This window comes from Mauremys reevesii, linkage group 8 (genome assembly GCF_016161935.1).
Source record: "Mauremys reevesii isolate NIE-2019 linkage group 8, ASM1616193v1, whole genome shotgun sequence".
Lineage (NCBI taxonomy): Eukaryota > Metazoa > Chordata > Testudines > Geoemydidae > Mauremys > Mauremys reevesii.
Window position 1 is genome coordinate 33,710,421 of NC_052630.1, and position 17,793 is coordinate 33,728,213.

Genomic DNA, 17,793 nt, shown 5'->3' on the forward strand with positions numbered 1-17,793 from the left:
CAAAAATTTCATACCAGTTTCTTGAAGATGAGGTTAGGTGATCGGGATATTGAAACTGGCAGCATAGATAAATGGGGGCTAGCTTGTTAGAATTTCATTTCCTTTTCTGTGCCTGCAATTTGCAAATGCAATTAAACAAACTTGGATGTCTCCCTACCTGATAAGGAGGCAGTCATCTAAATGGTATTACCTGAAGGAGCAAAAGGGCACCTGCAGTGATTTGAAGGCACAAAAAGGAAGCGTCAGGCTTACGTGTGGGCTCTTCAGACCTTAATATGAACCAGAGCTTAGTGATAGCAAAATGGATGTAAGGTTTTCTATCCCTCTCCCCTTCTTCCCATGCCTCAACAGTGAACGGCTTTCCAGCCAAGACAATTTTTGTAAGGTTGTAAATGAGCCTTTCCTGTAGAGGTTTCATATTGTCCACTGGTTCCAAATGTCTTGTTGGTGAGTAAATTTGCAGTATGTAACCCTAGCACATCACTGACTGTAACAACCCTCATAATACTCATTTGTTACCTTTGCTTGCTTAAATTAAAGCCTAAGGGAGGGCAGAGAAAAAGTGAGAAACTATTGCAGGAAGCAGTTTTAAGAAACTTTGATATATACCCCTTTTCCATGGAGCACCATTATTAGTTGGGATCCCGTTTCCCTCACATGCTACAAATTAATTTTATTCATCCCCTTCTATGAGTCTTGTTCCTCAGGACAAGGAGGTACAGCTGCTAATTCTATGCCTGCAGCAATCAGCAGAGCTGGCAGTGCCAGGAATTCTGACATTTTCCCTCACATTGCTCATCTGTGCTGTGGAGAAGCCACATTTATGATGTCAGGATTCCATGGCTATATTGCAACTGCCAGTAGCTAAAGGCAGTTCAGTGGTGACAAGTGACCTAAAAAAAGTCAAAATGTTAAAACACGCAAGTGTTTTTCTGCTGAAGGGCTTGAGTTGTACGACTTACTTAGAATAAAATAGAGCCCTCAAAACTGAGATAACAGAAGGCGCACCATTTTTACAGTCTTTTCTGTTTCAAATTGGAATTCAGACGCAACCCTGCTCTGAAAAGGGGTGCTGCTGAGCAAAGTCAGTGCAAACAAACCACTTAAAGTTGAAACTAGGGTCTAAATGGGGAAATCCGTTGACCGATGCTTCACATATCCTTGGAGGAAAAGTCACTGAAAAGCCTAATAGGGTTTTTTGGTTTCTTTCAAGTAATATTTTTTTCAAAGCTAAAATCTTCGTGCATGATCAGAACCCTTTTTTCTTCTTTAAACGTAAATACTTCCCTTCTTGGGTCCATGTTGCAAGACAAAACTAAACATCAGAAACCTCTCATGTATTCACTTGGATTTGTTATATTTAATCTGGAGTACAGGAAATCACTGAGATATTGGTGGAGAGTGGGAACATAGAGAAAATAAAGCTGCACAGCTGTCATTGTCATATTAGTGTGCATTATCTCCACTGTTTCAATGGAAGAAGTTCATTAGTTTTGACTGATAGTATTATTCAGTGGTAACAGAATGAGATGTCAAATGCTAAATGCTGTAGTTGCTTTGTACCTCAATTCCAAGCCTAAAATTAACCCACAGAGGAGCTTGTGGGGGGCAAAAATGCCTTCGCTCCAATTTCTCCACTGAACTGTTAACCTGTGACAACTGATGAAAATTTTTTCAGTGCCATTGTTTTAATGTTCTCTGTCTTCATATCAGAATTGCTCCATTTTGGAGTTGAAAGATAACCTGGGTTCTGAAAGTCGGGCTGCATTCTTTCTGGCTTAGGGTTTGATAGTACCTAAACTAGAAAAGAATCCAGTTAGATGGATGATATCTGAGGCTTTAACAGGAGTAAATAATAAAAAAGTAATTTAAGTATTCAGAGATGAGTGAACATAATCAGAGCATCCGATGAAGTGGGCTATAGCCCACGAAAGTTTATGCTCAAATAAATTTGTTAGTCTCTAAGGTACCACAAGTACTCCTGTTCTTTTTGCGGATACAGACACTAACACGGCTGCTACTCTGATACTCAGAGCAGTCCATCTAAGTGATAAGTCTTTCTTTTGTACATAATACATTTAATATTGCATCAGTATTTAGTCGTATTTTCATGTGTTTTGGTAACCAAAAACAGTACAAACACACAAGAATATTTCCTCATTTGCTTAGAGAATAGTACCTTACATGCCTTTACACTGATTCACCTGTGTTCTCACATTCATATATGAAAATGAAGAAATCTCTTATGTAAAGTGGGGGCTGGGAAAGGCACTAGGTTCAGGACAAGCTTACTTGACCAGCCTGCATTTTTGGCTAAATGGTTAACACAACCATCCATAATCTTCTTTTGTATTGCAAGATGCCTGTATTGGAAAACACATTATAAAAATTAAATTGTAGGAAAGGAGTAGGTAAGAGCTACTTACATCTTTAAACCTATTAATAGCAAATATTGCACTATTTAGTCAAGTTCCTTGTTACTACAGCCCTGCAAAATTGTCAGAAAAATTTGGCAGCCTAGGTAAAGGTGTAGTATTTTAATATAAGCAGATATTGTTTAAACTTAAGCTTTATAAAAATTTTGTTGCGGTTTCAGCTGTATACTGACAGCAGCAAAAATAAACTCCAAATTGGAATTAGGTGAGCTGAGCTTAACCTATAGAATAAAATTTGACCCTATTAACTACAAATTTTAAGCTTTGCCTAGAGAATGGTAAGAATAAATTTTGATTTACTATAGCTACTGTTAACCCTGTGGAAGCTTTGATTTTTAATTGTCCTAAACAATAGAACAGCTGCTATTTTGAAATAGGCTTTAAAAGACGTTGGGACTTGAATTTTGATGTGGGCTTTCTGAATAAAGCAATTAAACACAAGGTATATCTTACGTAATTTGGATTCCGTGTAACTGTCTTTTCATGTAGTCCAAATCTTGAGTACACTCCTTTAACCTTATTCCGTGTGTAGCACACATTTTAGGGCCCTCTGCAATTACTTCAGGTTTGAGCTGTCAGACACATAGTCATACAAATAACATAAACTGGAGAGAATTCTGACTTACCCTCATTTGAAAGCCTAAATAATGGACTCTAGTTACAGCTGACCAGAAGGTATTTTTTATTGCGTGTGAAGAGATTGATTAATTTCTGTTGATCTTGACTGACTTGTGATGAATTCTACTTTTCTTTTCTTAGACTCCTGAAGAGTTGGATGACTCTGATTTTGAAACTGAAGACTTTGATGTCAGAAGCAGAACAAGTGTTCAAACTGAAGATGATCAGCTCATTGCTGGGCAAAGTGCAAGAGTAAGGAAAACATTTTAAATGTTATATCTTCTACGAGAAACAGTTTAACTTGTTCTAAAAATCCAATTTTTAAATCTGTCACTTAAGAAGCCTGGTCTGGTTCTATTTCTCTCTTGAAAATGCTAGGTCAGAAAACTGACATTAATCTCTTCCTTTCCACTGCCTCAAAAAGCAGCTAAGAGAAACATTACATTTTGAAAACATCAGTGTCTGCTTTGTTTTGGACATTCTGAAAGACCAGAATCCTCCTGATATTGATAAACTACAGTAAACTTTCAGATCACAGATCTGAAATAGTTGCTCCCTTTTTTTTTAGGCATGTGAATTTTTGGCTGGTAAACAAGTCCATCTGTGGCAAATTGATGTTCTTTTTTTCCTGGTTGTTGGAACTTCAGACTAGAAATAGATATTGCCACAAGCTTAGCCATTTTCTACAAAAAGCCTTTTAGAAAGTCCACTGGAATTTTAACAAAGGGTCTGCTGAAAGACAGCAGCCTCAAAAAATTATTCAGCCAACTTCTTTTCCTATGACAGTTTAAAAAAAAAAAACGGTATTGAACACCAGAAATCTTTTGTGGCATCATCCCAAGAGCATAAAACACTATTGACCTAAGGTTCAACTGTGGAAATAAATGCAACAGTAAAGGCTGTATTACTTTAATATACCATTTCTAGTTTTTCAACCATTAATTATTCAATATTGTACTTTTATTTTAAAGTCACCTAAAGCCATACAAGAACAGTTGGTCCTTGTTTATCAAATTTTCAGCACGCTTGGCTTTGGAGTCTTACTTGCAGGGAGTGTGTTCTTTCCCTGTAAAAATTTTCTCCACTTCCCCTGTCCCGCTCACTCCAAACTAAAAAAATGTTGTCGGGTATGTGTAGTGTACTTTGGACACAGCCTGATACCAGGTGTCTGTCATCGTTTCATAGAATATTAGGGTTGGAAGAGACCTCAGGAGGTCATCTAGTCCAACCCCCTGCTTAAAGCAGGACCAACACCAACTAAATCATCCTGCCCAGGGCTTTGTCAAGCCAGGCCTTAAAAAACCTCTAAGGAAGGAGATTCCACCACCTCCCTAGGTAACCCATTCCAGTGCTTCACCACCCTCCTAGGGAAATAGTGTTTCCTAATATCCAACCTAGACCTTCCCCACTGCAACTTGAGACCATTGCTGCTTGTTCTGTCATCTGCCACCACTGAATTCCTTTTCTCCTGCTATTGTAGTGGAAGCCCTGCTATCCAGCTCTATAGTGTTCCTACTTTTCCTGGAAGAAGGGTAGATTTGAGTTTCTATCTTGCATGTTGGGGGTAAACACAACCTAATAAACCACTTCAGCTATCAGTTCGAAGGCTCACATTGTAATCTTTGTTCTAAACTCTGTAGTAATTGGAAATACCCATGTGTAGCTTGCAGGATAGATTGATTTGAATCACCAAGTGGAAAGTCTTGTTTTAAATAATCAATTTTAATCAACTTTTCGCTTTGTACTTAGTTATTTTCTAAAGAAAATTGTATTCTCATTGGTTGATATACCCATGAAAACATATTCATTTACAACCAAATACAGACTTTATGGTAGACTTGGTACATCTTTTTGCTATCTAGGAGGGTACACTATAACTATATACTTTTATTTAAGCAGTTATGTAGCTTAATATTTTCAGATTCCTAATTGGACATTTTTAGTATTAGAAAATGGTGAAGGATATGTTGCTTATTTACTAGATACTTAACTCTTTTCTTACGATTTGTGTCCTGCATCAGCATGGTACTGGAATTTAAACAAACACATAAGATAGCATATAAATCTTGTATTAAACAAAACAACCTTAAATGTTTTGGGTAATAAACTTCTCTTATCAAAACATATTTCATGTTTACAACTAAATAATTTGTTAAAGGAAAAGAAAGGTTAACTATAGTCAGTGAATTAAACTGATTATTTCAGTTCAGCCTGGGTAAATTTTCAAATACGTGTATGTGAAAGTGACTGGAGCTCAAGTTCCTGCTTGCGCAAGTCTCTTGAAAATGAGACAACAGTCTCCGAAGTTACTTAACCTGTCCTTCAGACTTTTAAAACTAATATATCTCATCCCCTCCTGCCATGTATTTTATTCATAGTCTGGAAGGGAGAGACCAGTTTTCCTGATTTTTCAACTTCTAGTTGATTTCTCAACTTCAAATGAATTAGAATATTTTCTTCATTTGGACCATCTGTCACTGCAGAAGAGGCTACTGCTGTCAAAAGCTGGCCTACCACTCCAGTAGACTCTGTTCCAGGTGCTTAGCTAGTGACTTCCACCAGTTCAGTGGAGTGACTTTCTCAGAAGCAGCAGCAGCAAGCATGTACTGCTTGAATGCTTCATCTCCAGCCCTGAAATTTATTTTGGTTGGCATGATTGATGGGTGATCGTTATATGCACGTCATAGCAGCATCTTCTTTTTCAGCATTTAGGCATCTACCCTGGTATGTTGGGTTGAGAAAATGAGCAAGAAAATTAAGTGGAGTAAGGTTGTTGAGCCATCTGCTTTACTGCCTGCAATTTAACTTCATTGAGTATTTCTTCAGCATCTCCTTGAAATTTTCCAAGTTTCAGCAGTACAGCAGCAATTTTTCTGCAGTTTGTCCTAGGCTATGGAATTAATATATTTCAGTATAACGAGTATATTTTCTACATTTATCTTTAGTCTGATGTTGTCTATTTTATCATTTACTAGCATAGTAAGGCCTAGGTAGTCCATAAGAATAGTGCAAAAAGTTCATTAACTAGTTGATCCAGGTTGTTCAGACAAGTCTCATGATATCTTGAAAGACATTGCCTTCTGAAAGACATCAGCCTTCATCTCTTTGTGCCTCAATTTCCATCTCTAGAATAGGAATAATAATATCTTTGTCTTTGGGGCAGGGACTGCTTCTTACTATGTATTTATACAGGCTTTGCACAATGATGCCTCTAGGCACCACTGCAATACAACAACAAGAATCTCACTGGCATTGCCTTCTTCCTTTTTATCACGTTGTTTCATTCTGACAGCCAGGGCTTGCATCTTTGTTTGCACTGTTTGGCCACATGTTCCTTTTTTACACAGAGATAGAGGCATTTCTTGAAAATATATCCAAATAGGGTCTCTTTTATGACCTGCAGCCATGGTAATTTTTTCTCCAGATCCCTGGTGTTGAAATCAACACTAGAGTCTGCACTCTGAAGAATGTTTTCCCTTCTTCCTGCAGTGTCCTGCTTTGACACCAGTGTTTCTCCTTTCTGGTTGCATGCTCTGCTCCTTCTCCCTTGTTCCCTAACTCTCCCATGACCCCTATCCTCTGAAAAACAAAACAGTCCAAGACTTTTGCTCATGTAACCCACATGCCTTTCGCACTGCAGTATCTTATTTGTTTATAGATAGATGGAGGCAGTTGAGAAGTTAATGTTTTTTTGTTTTTATCTCTGTGTGTACACACACACAAGGAGAGAGACCAATCAGCTCAGGTAGGGAGAAGCTATAAAATATGAGTGTGAGACCACCCAGGTGGGCTCAGTGAATAATTCTGATGAGATATATGATGTCTCCTCGAGTCAGAGGCTGGGTCCCAACACTTCTGATGACTTTGCCAGTCTGTTGCAGCCAGTAGCACAGCCCCTTGGCCCCTCCCCAAGGATCAAGCCCTTAACACAGCACATGATCTATCTATTTATAGATCTCTATTTATAGAGCTTGGCCTCCGAAGTTAGATGTTTTCTTCCATTCTTTCTTTATATAGAAGAGCAGCCTTTAACTCAGAGATCTTTAATAGAGGCTTATGGATTTATTATAATCTTTTGAAACATTTAGATAAGTTTAGCTCAGATTTCATTTTAAACAGGTTTATTTTCATAATGAAAAATGTAAAATAAAATAAAAATCTGATTTTTAATTTAAAACAAAAAAACACATTGATTTTTTTTATCCACCCTGATAGCTTGTCATTAAAACTATTGTATTTCACACAAAAAGATATTCTGTCCTCATTCACACAACTTTCCTTTGTGAAAAGGGAAGAAAAAATACTGTTGTATGCCTTAAACTTCTTTGAAGGAGTCTAGCAATTTTATTAAACAGACATGATTACAGTTCTTGAAAAATCAACCCAGCAGCTTTCTGTCCAGGTAGCCCTTATTCTGTAATGTAAGTAGATAATCATATAGTCATAAACTTTGGTTCAAGATGAGAAGAAATGGGCCTATCAGCCCTTTAGGTCAAAAGAAGCCTATTAAAGTTTATCTCTATGCGCATCACTTAGATTGGTTATTAGTGACACTATTCTAAAAAGTCCTTTTTACAAATAACCGAATAAGGAAATATGGAAATCACTTTATTTCAGGCTATCATGGCTCAACTCCCTCAAGAGCAAAAAGCTAAAATTGCTGAGCAAGTAGCAAGCTTCCAGGAAGAGAAGAGTAAATTAGATGCTGAAGTATCAAAATGGGATGACAGCGGTAATGATATTATTGTATTGGCAAAACAAATGTGTATGATTATGATGGAAATGACAGACTTCACCAGGTGAGCCTCCTTCATGTACTTCAACTTGTAGAGGTGCTAACTTTCTCAGATGTTCATCTTCTCTCAGTAAAATGCCCTGGCCAATATAACCCTAACTTTTATATGTGCAAATATTTGAAATTCCTACATTTTTACAACTTTAGCTTTGAACATAACAGTATTGTCGGTGTGTTTTTAATTTTAAAACTACACATCAGTACACTTACTGATGTGTAGTTTTCAAAACTTACAAATTGGTATAAATTGACCAGATATTAAATTGGTTTGTCTGTTCACAAATCTGGACTAGGGTCGTTTTCCTGAACGTATTTAAACTTGTCTTGTAGTTTTGAAATTTAACAGAAAAGCTTTTATTTGAGCTGATAAGGTTTTTCTCAGGCATTGATTCAACATTCCTTTAAAAACTAGGTAGTCCCCTTGGGGGAGGGATAGCTTAGTGGTTTGAGCATTGGCCTGCTAAACCTGGGGTTGTGAGTTCAATCCTTGAGGGGGCCATTTGGGGATTTAGTTGGGGATTGGTCCTGCTTTGAGCAGGGGGTTGGACTAGATGGCCTTCTGAGGTCCCTTCCAACCCTAATAATCTATGATTCTAAAACATATATTTAACTTCTGAACTATTACCACATATAATAGTCTATTACATTGCTTGAAACAATAGGTATAAATAGCCTAATAAAAAAAGTTTTTTCCACAAAACATGGGCCCTTTATAGACTTGACAGAAGATTTGTGAACTCATTGGAGAAACTTGACTTACAAATGAGAGAGCTGTTGATACACTATAGCATGTGTGATAACTTTCCTGTGAGCTGCTTATTTTTATTATGCAAGTCCACCTTACCCATGTGAATACAGTTCAGTTCAGGAGTCTGGAAAACGGAATATGAGAGAGAAGCAACATGCTTGTTTTGGTGCCAAAAAGTAGAATCTGCTTTGTTTTGCAGAGGTAAAGGACCACTAAAAAATACATCAGATGTGATTAGTGCAGCCAAGAAAATTGCAGAGGCTGGGTCAAGGATGGACAAGCTGGGACGGGCTATTGCTGACCATGTAAGTCGTCATTTATCTTCATAAGCCTCCATCACAACTGAGTAATTGTTCTGTGTGGATCCTTGAGAACGATTGGCGGCTTAACTACTTATCTAGTTTTCTACAATCACTTTGTGAATACAGCTCTTCTACCTTGTTTCTCCCAACTGCTTTGCTGCCCCATCAACATAAACCCCTGAATGCATACAGATACTTTTTACAGCTCGTTGTTTTAAATCAAGCACCTAGTTTCTTTATATTAGCTGAAAAGAATAGAATTTGGTTTTGTCGTACTCAAGATATCCTGAGTGCTTCGCAAAGCAACAATGTGACTGTAGGCAACACAGTAAAGATCATTATGCTCCCAGCAATAGATCAGGCACAACCTTGATTTTAATCTTCCTGTTTCTGTGGAGATGTTTGAGAGTAGAGTTATCAGTGAGTTGTATTTGAAATGCTCCACAGGATCTCTATCTTCTGCCCATCTCTCCTGTATATCCATCTAGAATAGGTTTATTGTTCGTGTTTTATCCAAAGAAGGCCACCATTCCCACTATTATTGCACTTCAGTGTCCGCAGGGTAGGTAGCTGTTTACTTATTCTGTACTTGAACTCGCCTGCTTTAAAGCCCATTGGCAAGAAGACTATCAATGGAGCTTTGCTTTGTCACTGCAAATGTTAACAGGGTTTAGCTTGATCGGTCATATAATGAACCAAGTGCTCATGTTATCACACAAGGTATTCATACCACAGTGACAATCATAATAAAACAAAAATCTTACTCTATCTGATAACGTTTTTGATAAGCACAGACATCGAAGGCTAAAGAAATCTGTGGTGTTCATGATAGTCGATGCTTCTGAGAGGTCCTGAAATACAAGTAGCTTAAGTTTGAGGTTTGTGATTAACCAAGCTTTACTTTTGCACAGCTATAGGTAGTTTTGTCAGTCTCTCTCTCTGAATACAAATACACAGCATGTGATTCAAAAATGAGACCTGTTTTTATTTAAAAAAATTAACTCTTAAAACCAATGCAGATATTTTAATTGTTTCATCCAGCTTTCAGAGACAGTTATTATGACTGATATAAATTTATTAGTTTTACTGAATGTTTAATATTAATAAACTAACAGTAGCTCAATGGAATAGCATGGAAAGGCTGCTTCAAATGGTTCCCCACTTATCAGCAGTGAGTGAAGTCCTGGCATTAAGGTGAAGAATGGGGAGATGCCACCACCTCAGACAAGCAGGGCAAGATTTCAGAATTAGCTCGCCTTCGGAAATTTACAGTGAACTCTGTTAGCTGAAGTCTTCTATTGCTACAAATTAAAGTAGTGTTCCACACACACACTCAGATGATGAAAAGCCATCATGTGCTCTCACAACAAAACTCTTTAAATGCATATTTTGGATTATTTTGATTGGAAAAGTCATTTTTTAAAAAAAATTGACAGGTATCGTGAGGAGATGGGGAGACAAGCAGGTGGTGACGGTTAGTCATAGTGACAAGACTATAACTTTTTTCAAACCCTATATTCTTCTAAAGCTTTCAGCTTATATATTTCATTGGGTCTGCTTGCATACTCATAGGCCTTGGCTACACTTGCAGCTGCATGTAGGATATGTGTAACTACATATGGCAGGGAAAGACTCGGATAGGAGGGAAAGGCTTCACCAGCGGGAACACTCTGTTTTTGTCACCTAGGCCGTGCCTCTCCGTCTATGCTACTATTATACCTGTGTGTGTGTGTGTGTGTGTGTGTATTGGCTTTGCTCTACATGCCACCATAAGTGTGGATGTATCTATAGAAACAGGTGCAGTAATCTGTTAATGCAGAACTATTTGACAATCACAGAAGACTTGCAATACAGCCATTTCAATGGAGTGTTAATGCCTTCATATACCAAGAGCAGGAACTGAACTAAGGGGTGCACTGTCATGTTGTGTTAACCACATGGCACTAGGCGAATTGTGCCCCTCATGTTAGTGTGTGAGGAAATCCTAACTCCTGCTCTCAGATAGTTGTATAGCTTTTATGGCCTCAAAGGAAATGTGCTATTATCTAAGGTATTTCAAGTCAGCTGAAAAGTGTCTAGCTTCAGATTTTCCCAAAGGTGTTTCATCTTTCACTCAAAATATCAGGATATTTTTGAATGGCGGAAAATATTAGTAAGTTGCAAGTACCTCAAGAAATTGAAATGATTGCAGCACAATGGAGCTTCTCATAAAATTCATTCTCCTGTCTCTACAAGAACACTTACAAATCATTCTAACAATATTTCTATTGCTTCCAGTCTTTGATAGTTGTAAGAGGTACATCAGTTGCCAATTTGTGAAATCACAGTGAACCAGTAGGGAAAGCTTATGCATTTCCCCAGCTTTCCAATAAAGTAATAGCAGCCTCTCCTAGCACCCTTACGTTAGGCAAGATTTTGATTATGCCTAATGCTCGCACAAATGTAAGTCTGCTTTTGGGAAAATGTATTCTGATGCAGGATTAGTGCTTTCTCATTTGACTGCTGCTGCTGTGTGTGGCCAAAATGATTATCCAGTAGCAATAAAAAATTTTCCTCCACTAAATGTCCTCTTACAGGTTTTGTAACTGCATGATGAAAAACTCATGTATTATGCATGTAGTGGAATTTGCTCTCTGGGCCACTGGCACAGTGTCAAGGTTTAACCCACAAAAATTACAATGTTCAGATTCTAAAATGGGGTTGTTATGTTGGAAAGGAAAATGGCTGTGCCTGCCAACTTGAACCTATCAATAGCTTTCTGTTAGTAAGCAAATTCCAATGGAGAGGCCAGCTTTTCTTTAAGAAAGTTTGGTTCCATTTCTTAGGAGATCTTGTAAAAATGTGAACACATTTTTACTGCGTGGTGTTTTTGTCAGGTGTCAGTCTGTATGATGAGCAATCCTGCGTTTGAGTTTTAACAGCCAAATTTTGTTGTACTTTTCGAAGTGCCTCAGCAAGTTTTCCAGTTTTGAGCTATTGGAGGCCAACTGATGAATGTGAATGACATTGACTTCCTCTAACAGTCCCAGAGATGGTTACCTCCTTGTTGGGAGCCATACCACAGCAGATTAATGCTCCATCTAGTCAGAGACAGGATACTGGACAATGACTAGTACAAGATCCTTTTGAGGGAGCTGCAAAAAAATGTCATGGGAGTTAAGAATAACTTGCTCATAGTGGCCATTTCTTCCTAACCCCCCAATCAGTTAATGACTAGTTTATGCAGTGAAACATTACTTAATTTTCTTTCTTTCCCAAGTTAATTGACTGATAAAGAAGTGTTTATTTTTTAGCAGTTTTAAATGTTGCCTTTTAGTTTGTTTAAACATCCTTGTTGCCATAACATGAAGGGGCAGCGATACATTGGGTGCTCCTATTTAATCTTCTTGTTACTATTCCTTATCTTGTATACCTTCATCATGTTCCCTTTCATTCATCGTACTCTGTGAACTAAACTCTTGGAACAGACTTCCCATCCCCACCCCCAGATCTGCAATTAGCTTTTAGAAGTAGAATGACCGGAACTGAACACAGTTTTCCAGGTGGTGATGATCTATTGGTCTGTATGGTGGATTAACACCATAATACATTATTTTCTATCCCATTCCTTATGCAGCTGAACAATATTTTCTTTCTTTACCATTGCACAACATGCAGCAGCCCTCATTCATTGAGCTATCCATAGTGAAGCCAATGTCTATTTCCTTAATTTAGAACTCAATAAAATGCCTAAGTAGTTCAAATTATTCCTTCCAATATGCAATGTTTTGTAGTTGTGGCGCAGGTGAATGCCACCTAGAAGAATCCGGTCCTGTTTCTGCTTCTGTCAGAGACTTTGTATGTGCCACTGGACAAATCACTTAAACCAACCGTTTCACAGGTGGCTACTTATGAGGAGAGGCTGAGGGAACTGGGATTGTTTAGTCTGCAGAAGAGAAGAATGAGGGGGGATTTGATAGCTGCTTTCAACTACCTGAAAGGGGGTTCCAAAGAGGATGGATCTAGACTGTTCTCAGTGGTAGAAGATGACAGAACAAGGAGTAATGGTCTCAAGTTGCAGAGGGGGAGGTTTAGGTTGGACATTAGGAAAAACTTTTTCACTAGTAGGGTGGTGAAGCACTGGAATGGGTTACCTAGGGAGGTGGTGGAATCTCCTTCCTTAGAGGTTTTTAAGGTCAGGCTTGACAAAGCCCTGGCTGGGATGATTTAGTTGGGTTTGGTCCTGCTTTGAGCAGGGGGTTGGACTAGATGACTTCCTGAGGTCCCTTCCAACCCTGAGATTCTATGATTCTATGACTAGTTATGTGTTCCTTATTTTCTTGGTGTCTATCCTGAAAATCAGGCTCAAGTTGTCTTAAAAGCTGACACTCACAGCTACAACTGAAGTCAGTGGAACCTATGGCTACTCAGCAGCTCTGATAGCAAGGCAGTGTAATCTGCCCAGAATGAGGCTGAGAAACACCAGAGCACATGACTCTTTAAGGTCATTCATCATATTACCACCTTGTTCTATCAAGGGAGCATGTTCTCCTTCCACAGTACACCACAAGAGCTGAACAAATGGCTTCTCTACTGCAGTACTGTGCCCAGTAGTCAGTTTATTACACAGCTAAAAAATTTATATCTGTGTGGTTTAATGCAATAGCATTTGCTGAAGCACTTTCATGCCTTCTCAGGAATCGAGTTACCACACTGATAAGAGGTTTGAGATAGTCAGGACTACATATCTGTTCTTTTGGAGATACTAGGTAAGAGGAATTAGAGGTCATTATTCACTAATGCAAGCATTTCATTTAAAATGAAAGATCAGCATCCGAAGCACAAAGACACTATTCTTGATGAAGAGTTACAAGTAGGATTTACAAATGCGAACTTGAGATCCCAGGATGCAAAGTGCTGTATCAGTGCTTCACAAATACAGCTTCAGTATCCATGTGGTGTGCAGATACTACCTGTTAGCAAAAAAGGCTAGGAGATTTGCCCAAGATCACACAGCAAGACTAGTGGAAGAGCAGATGAGAATATGAAAGTCTTGTCTCCCAATGCCAATGTTTAAGAACATATTTTGATTGCACAGTGGATTTACCATCTATTGCAAGTCAATGACTTCTCATCCTACAATCTCAACATTAAACATTAGTATCTGCTAAATGACTTCTAAATGAAAATTTTGCTGCTACTTAACTTAGGCTTAAATAAGGGGTTTGAACTCAAATGCAAGAAATTCTTCAGAATTATCATTTGCCTTACGTTACTAGAAATATTGTGTGGAGTTAATGGTATGTCAGAACTGTTGTACAGCTATTACAAATGTGTATTCCATTTTTAATATCGTCACTCATTACTGCACTGTTTCTTTATTCACTTTTTTCATACCATTTGTCAGTGAAAGTAGATGACTGGATGCTTATAAATACATAAATTGAGTGTATTCATCATGATAGATACATAGCTGAACAAGTTAAGCTTCTTTTGGATTTACTGGTGTCAGGGTAGTTAGCTTTAAAAAATAGTATTCCTGCTTTTCAAAATTCTGAAATAACAATTTTCTATTTTCTATCAGTGCCCAGATTCTGCCTGCAAACAAGACCTTCTAGCCTATCTACAGCGTATTGCTTTATACTGCCATCAGTTGAACATCTGTAGCAAAGTGAAGGCAGAAGTTCAAAACCTTGGAGGAGAACTGGTGGTCTCTGGGGTATGTAAGATCTGATATTTCCATTTCATGTTTTTCTTTCTAGGTTGAATAGTTTTCCCAGTTTAAGCTTTTATGTTAAAGGCCTATAGATAAAGTGAAAGGCACAAGGGTTTGTGTCCAAACTTTAAACCTTTGTAAATATTGTAACTGCCTCTACTTGAAGGCAGAATCAGCATCTTAATAATCTTCAAACTACTTTTCAGCTTTCATTACTAGCCAATACCCTCAGCAAGACATTTCACTATAAATTTGTAATGTTCTACCACTTCTTCCACAGGCTATTGATTTTACGTATAGTGGGATTAAATCATTTTAATCAGTGTAATTTTATGTATATTTCTTAATCTACCCCATGTTTTCATAGAGACTTTGAACAGGATGGACATGTAATTATCTAGGGGTATTTATTTCAAAATAACTATGCCCTGAAGTTAAACTTTTTTTAGTTGCTCCACTATTTGATGACAGCTGAAAGCTGTTGTAAGGCCAACTTCATTCCTTACTCTGGACATCAATTTAGCAAATGCATTCTTGTCTTCATTGTACTTCAGATTTTTTTTTCTCACTGAGAAGAATCTACATGCTCTAGGTTACATAGGAGAGAAACAGCTACATTTATGAAATCTTTTGCCACGCTCTAACTTGTTTATAATAGTCACTTATGTTCTAATTGAGTGAAATCAACAATGGTGCTGGGGAGTTAATACAGGATTTAGTCTATGGAGAGACGAAAGGGATTGGTAACACAGTACTAACAGTTGAGTCATTAGAAATCAATTTAAAATCTGATCTTTCCTAAGGGGTTTCATATACTCGAAACCTTTGTACAGTTTCTCATTTGTGCAAGTATCTCGTACAATTTCTCACTTTACTGCTTTTTGCACTGACAAGTAGTGGCTGCTGTAAGGAATATAGGAATAATGAGTGTTGCATAATAGCTGAGAAAAATGGGAAACCAAATGTAATTGAAACAGTTCTGGAAACGTAACATACTTTTACATAATGTTAGCACCTTTATGCCAGAGAGATTTCTCTGCCACCCTCTCACTACTGGCAGCAGGACATGCTCAAACTGCCAGAAGTGAGGAACTGAGCAATAAGATGCAGCAGAACATGTGTTGCTATGTATCTGTGGTGCATGGCTGTTGTTTGTGAGACTGAAGGCATTGTGGTGTCAAAATACTAGATATGTCATTATACAAGAATGTGCTCTAGGGTTTTACTGTGATTATCAAATTCCTTTTTAATTTACATCCTTCCGACATAAATTAGTCCACATCAGTAGGCTAGTATCTTTACTACAGTCTGCTTATTTTTATCTCTTTTCATTGAATAAGAACATGGCTAAATGTTCCCAACACTTTTTGGCCCCTAGCAGATTATTGGATGAAAATCTGTGCTGTAAAAGAAAGTCCACTGCTTCCCATTGAATTGGGCACTCTGTCTTTAAAAATAAATATTAACAATTTGTATGCTGAACTAAATATATGCACACAATTCCATAGCAAGAATTTGGCAAAGCATCACTGAGCAACAGAATGAACTAGGGCAAAGAGAATCCAGGCAGGAAAATGCAGGAATTTAGCAGTTTCCCTCCCACATGTTTTGCATAATTTTGCAGATTTCTTCACAGTTGGAAAAATTCTGTAAAGAGCAGTGAAGATAAAAATATATTTTCCAAATTGATGGTTAGGTTCAGGAAAGCAGGTTAGATTGATTGAACGGAAGTGAGCACACCAGGGTCCAGAACAGACTTGCCATTCAGATCTGGGCAAATAGCTACCAAATTGCGAGCACTCTGGGGGAAGGGGTCTCTTAGGCTATGGCTACACTTGCACTTCAAAGCGCTAAGTGTAGTCAAAGCGCCAGCGCTGGGAGAGAGCTCTCCCAGCGCTGTCCGTACTCCACCTCCCTGTGGGGAATAACGTACAGTGCTGGGAGCCGCGCTCCCAGCGCTGGGGCTTTGACCACACTGGCGCTTTGCAGCGCCGCAATTTGCAGCGCTGGAGAGGGTGTGTTTTCACACCCTGCTGCAGCGCTGCAAATTTGCAAGTGTAGCCATGGCCTCAATCTGTAAACCATCAAGCACACTGGAGCTATATAAATCATATGGGGAGCCTGAAGTACTTATACCACTTCTGGATCATGCAGGCTAAAAACTGCTTCAGACCATTCTAGAACCTACAACAAGTAGTTTTTTGAATTTTTATTTTAAAAAAAGGACGCAGACCCTCTGAAAAAGAAATGGCCATTTTGCAGTTAGCAGCTCCCTGAAGCAATCCACTCAGTGAATCTGCAGCTCGGCTTAGAATCCAAGTGCTGAAACCTGCTTCCTATGCAGTTTATTATCCTAAAATGTCTGGAGATCTAGGGAGGAAATACTTGATCTGTGCACTCGGAGTGACCCTTACACGTGCTTGATGCAGCTGGCCAGTCTATGCAGATGTGATGGGTCATATTAGTCAATGGTTAGGTCTCTTTCAAAGCCAGGACACAGTCTTTTTTTCCAGAGACTCCCAAGAATTGCTTAGGGGGTGCACCAGTTTGTTGGCAAAGCAGCCAATAAGCAGTTTAACTAGAATGAAAAGGAAGCACACAGTGCAACTGCACAACCCCAAGACTGGCTGTGCCAACCAGTTCTTAAAAATGTAGTAGTTTACCAAGAGGTGAAAACATCAGCTTAAATTTAGTAGTGCAGTGGGCTGCCAAAAGGCAACAAGTGGTATGATACCTGCTTAATACCCAGGCTTTCAGTTAGAACAGAAATTTTAACAAAATCAAGGGTCACTAAAGATCAGTAATGTGGTCTACAGCCTGTTCTGAGTGTCCCAATCAATCTGACTGTTAGTTTGCCATGGGGTTTATGCATGTGAACTCTAAGTGTATGTAGCTATTCCTTTTGTTATACATATGGGCACTCGTGGCAATAAAGTAGACTTAAATATATTGTTTTAAAATGACAGTGAATTGTTATAATAGGAAAAGCATACGCTGCATAGTGTTGGGCTCAAAGTAAACTCCTAGAATTGGAGAGGATAAGCCATTATTTCAGCAAGACTGTGTGGTATTGGTACGTCTTGATGCACAGAGCCTTCATGCCCTAGATCATGCTCAGACATTTGCCCAGTTTCCTCCCCTAGTTCAGCTCTCATCTGCCCCACTGTCTGCTTTCTCCATTGCATTTTTGCATGTTCTTC

At 38.4% G+C, this 17,793-nt stretch overlaps 1 protein-coding gene across 1 annotated transcript in view; it reads left to right on the forward strand.

Moving 5' to 3' along the window:
• The window catches only part of CTNNA1 (catenin alpha 1), a 209,240-nt gene that overhangs the window by 189,237 nt on the left and 2,210 nt on the right, over window positions 1–17,793 (forward strand). Inside the window, exons 14-17 of the mRNA XM_039485027.1 lie at window positions 3,195–3,305; window positions 7,671–7,852; window positions 8,796–8,901; window positions 14,462–14,596. Of these exons, the coding sequence (XP_039340961.1) occupies window positions 3,195–3,305; window positions 7,671–7,852; window positions 8,796–8,901; window positions 14,462–14,596 (534 nt within the window). The remainder of the gene's footprint in view (window positions 1–3,194; window positions 3,306–7,670; window positions 7,853–8,795; window positions 8,902–14,461; window positions 14,597–17,793) is intronic.